The sequence below is a fragment of the Octopus bimaculoides genome, chromosome 17, assembly GCF_001194135.2.
Source record: "Octopus bimaculoides isolate UCB-OBI-ISO-001 chromosome 17, ASM119413v2, whole genome shotgun sequence".
NCBI lineage: Eukaryota > Metazoa > Mollusca > Cephalopoda > Octopoda > Octopodidae > Octopus > Octopus bimaculoides.
Window position 1 is genome coordinate 6,050,363 of NC_068997.1, and position 3,918 is coordinate 6,054,280.

Genomic DNA, 3,918 nt, shown 5'->3' on the forward strand with positions numbered 1-3,918 from the left:
CTCTATTACTTTTGTTTATCACTTTTGAAATGCATAGAAATTTTACAGCTTTTCACATATATGACAATGGAGTGCCATCTTTTTCAATCAAGGTTCCATAGGTGCCAATGTTTCCAAAGCCTCTCGAGACATTTATACGGTTACTGAAAGAACTGCACGGAAATTTGTCCTCGAACGGGGACAAATTCGGCCTTATAAGTGAATCGATTTTACGAACTCATCTACGAAGATCCGCACCAGTCTACTTGGGAAATGGACCAGTAGATGGAATGTTTTTTGTTTAACAAGAATGTGGAGCTGAAAGCGTGGCTCGATGAATTCTTGTCACGACACGTTAATTTCTTCTGTCAAGACATTGACAAGCAAGTGGGACGTTGGTAAGAAGTCTTGAACAACAAAGAATATATTATCGACTGAATTGTTAAAATTGTTGACGAAAGATGAGGATTAAAATAAATGAAAAAAAAAAACAATAACAAACAAATCTATCTTACAATCCAATGTGTGTGTGTGTGTGTGTGTGTGTGAGAGAGTGCGCATGTGCGTTTATGTGTGTGTTTAGGCTGCAGGATACTTTTGTTTGGAAGTCTATTGATTCTGACAATCCACCAATTCCATATCAGTAATAAAGAATATATTTGACCCTACAAGGACAATTACTCTTTTATGTTCAGCTAATGAAAGTTAAATTCTCAAAGTTAAAAAAAAACAAAAAAAAAACACACTTTTGAGAACTTTGGCACCTCTTAAATCCAACCGACCCATTTATACACAATGAACTTCTAATATTTCTTTTGATGCCAGAATTGATTTTTTGTTTAAAAACGTCTTTCAATACAGATTGTATATTTGAATAAACTTTGGTTGTCTAAAAGCTTAATCATTAGCTTTGTCTAATTATCACATATTTGATATCATTTCATGTCAACTCACTCTTCGACAACATTGGAAGTCATAGACATAGGGTCAATAACCATCTTGAGGTTATGTTGGCAACTGACTGTGTGCAACTCATCGAAACTGTTCATGATGTCTTGGTTGTACAGCACCACGATTTCCCGCTTAAACGACACATCACCGATCTGTAAAAGGAATAAAGTGGACGCAAGTTTAAAAATGATATCATTTATATCGGTAAATATTTTTTTTTTATTCAGACATAAAAAGGGCCACACAAGCAGAGGGAGAAGAAAGAGAATGAGGTTGTGTGATGTTTATGGCCGTTTTTCTGCCTGATGCGTCGCTGTTGCCGCGCGCCCTGCAATGGTCTAATAATGAGAGAGTAATCCAACGGTGAAATCTGTATGTTAAAAATAGTTGCCAAATCTCTCTCATATCATATCATATCTCATCGTATTAAAAGGGAAGAGCACACTTGATAAACTATATTCGAACAAAAATAAATAAATAAATAAATTAATTAATTAATTAAAAAGGAAGAAAACGGCATGGTCACAATTAGAATACTTTTGGTGAAAGATCTGCCTACCAGGTGTGACCTGGGGCTAAACAACAACAACAACAATAATAACAAAAATAACAAAATGACGAGGACGACGAACGAACCTCTTCATTCGAGTTGCTAGAAAAAGCAACCAAATTTCTCTCAAAATAAAGCTCACATTAAAAAGGGACGAGGTATTCAATGCCTGAGAGAGAAACGAGATGAATATAGCTGGTAAACCTGATTATAGGTGTGCTCAGGAATGGATAACTTTAGCTAGATAATAACAACAGCAACATTCATCTCCGTCAATAGCAAATTAAGAGTTAATTATTAATATTTAAATGTAAATGGGTTTATCAATATCGTATCAAAACTATATCACTATTAATAAACTATCAGTATCAATAGCTGATATTATATTGACAACAAGAAGGATGTGGTTATTTTCTGCAGTACGTTAGTGACCTTACTTACCTTTGGAATATCGCTGAAAACAGTTTGACCTTCAATCCCGGCTCCACATCCAGAAAAGTAATCCAAATTAAGTTCCCACACGTCTCCCATATTGTTGAAAGAACAGTTCGGATTATCTTCGAAATCTTTCACGAATATTTTCCCGGTGAATTGTCCGAAAGGAGCGATTTTTATAGACATCTGTGTGCTTTGGCAGTCGACGGCAACTGGGGAAAATAAAACAAAACGACGGCAAATCCTTGAGAAAATCCTATACAATTTTATTAGGTGTTCATTTTAGAAACGGGGAAAACACACACACACACACACACACACACACACACACACACACACACACACACACACACACACACACACACACACACACAATTAAAAATACATATACTATGAGGAAAAGATAACAGAAATATTTATTGACGTTGAAGAAGCAAGAATTCTATAGAAATGAAGAAGTAAATTTACTCACCTCGTGAACTTTCGCATCGGTCACCATAAAAACTCGGACTACAATAACAATAAAATGTTTCATTGGCTGTCACACATGTGCCTCCATTTTGACACTTCAAACCTCCACAGTTGGGACTTGGAGAAATGCTGGCTGTAGCATGAAAAAAATTACAAAAAAAAAAAGAAGAAAATTTAGAATTTAAAAAATAGGATAAAAGTCGACGTGTCTATTGTAAAGACTCAGGTGTTGCTGGTAATATGGCGGGTAACGGTGGAAATGTATATTTTTGTTATATCGGGTTGTTATATGTTTTGTTATATAAATACGGTATTTATAGTATTATTTTTCTCTCCCCAAATTTTATGGTCAATGAATACTAATGAAATTAATATAATTTTCAAAATAAAAATTATTTAAATTAAAATACAATTAAAGCGGAATTTCCTATTTCGTATATTTAAAATAAACATATTTTATTAGTAACTGTGATATTAGTTAGTTATCGATAATTAGCTATATGACATCACCCAATATTATCCGCAATGGCAAAAGTATATAAACCTGAACATTGTCATACGTGAGTAACACTAGTTTAGGATAACTTAACCAAGGGAGATAAATACGATAATATCAGAATTATCTTCTTTTGTGGGACGTATAAACAAAAAGAGAGGAGAGACAAACTGCCAATGATTATAATATATTACTGGAAGGGGTGGGGGTGCAAAGAAATAGGAAGATGAAAGGTCATGCATTTGTTTTAGTTGTTCCACCATCATCATTATCAAAACCCATGAAAAACAACGGCAACGAAAAACAACAATGACAACACAAAGACACAGTAGCAGTCAAAGAAAGAAAAAGACAAACCACACACATGCTGGTTATAATGAAGAAAGAGAAGGAGGAGAAGGAGGAGGAGGGAGAGGAGGAGAAAGAGGAGGAGAAAGAGGAGGAGAAAGAGGAGAAAAAATGAAGTAGAAAGGGCAAAAGAAAGAGGAGGAGTAGGAGGACAATGGTGGTGACGATAATGATGATGATGATGAAAAGAAGAAGAAGAAGAAGAAGAAGAAGAAGAAGAAGAAGAAGAAGAAGAAGGAGAAGAAGAAGAAGAAGAAGAAGGAGAAGAAGAAGAAGAAGAAGAAGAAGAAGAAGAAGAAGAGCAACAATAATAATAACAATAACAGAGTGAAGAAACATTGAGAATTGAGTCGAAGAGGGTGAACTTTAAAGAAGTGTCAGCGTGTTGATATTACTAGACGTAGCGTTGCGCATGTGTATGTGTGTATGTGAATCTGTGTATGTGTATAACTGTGTCTGTGTGTGTGCTATTGTATGTATGCGACTCTCTCTCTCCCCTGTCTCTCTTCTCCCCTCACTCCCTCTCTCTTCCCCCCTCTCTCTCTCTCTATATATATATGACACACCACACCACACCATCACTCCACACCACACCATCACTCCACAACACAACACACAACACACCTCACTACACCACCACACTACATCGCACCACCCTGCACACACTAGCATTGACCACTTCCCAGCA

The 3,918-nt window shown here is 35.9% G+C and overlaps 1 protein-coding gene across 2 annotated transcripts in view; it reads right to left on the reverse strand.

The window, feature by feature from the left end:
- Positions 1-3,918, reverse strand: part of LOC106868969 (EGF-like domain-containing protein 2) — a 47,083-nt gene that overhangs the window by 10,236 nt on the left and 32,929 nt on the right. For both annotated transcript variants that reach the window (XM_014914448.2, XM_014914449.2), the window contains 3 exons: positions 2,388-2,519; positions 1,922-2,127; positions 934-1,082 (listed from right to left, as the gene is read on the reverse strand). In XM_014914448.2, coding sequence (XP_014769934.1) covers positions 934-1,082; positions 1,922-2,127; positions 2,388-2,519 — 487 coding nt within the window. The remainder of the gene's footprint in view (positions 1-933; positions 1,083-1,921; positions 2,128-2,387; positions 2,520-3,918) is intronic.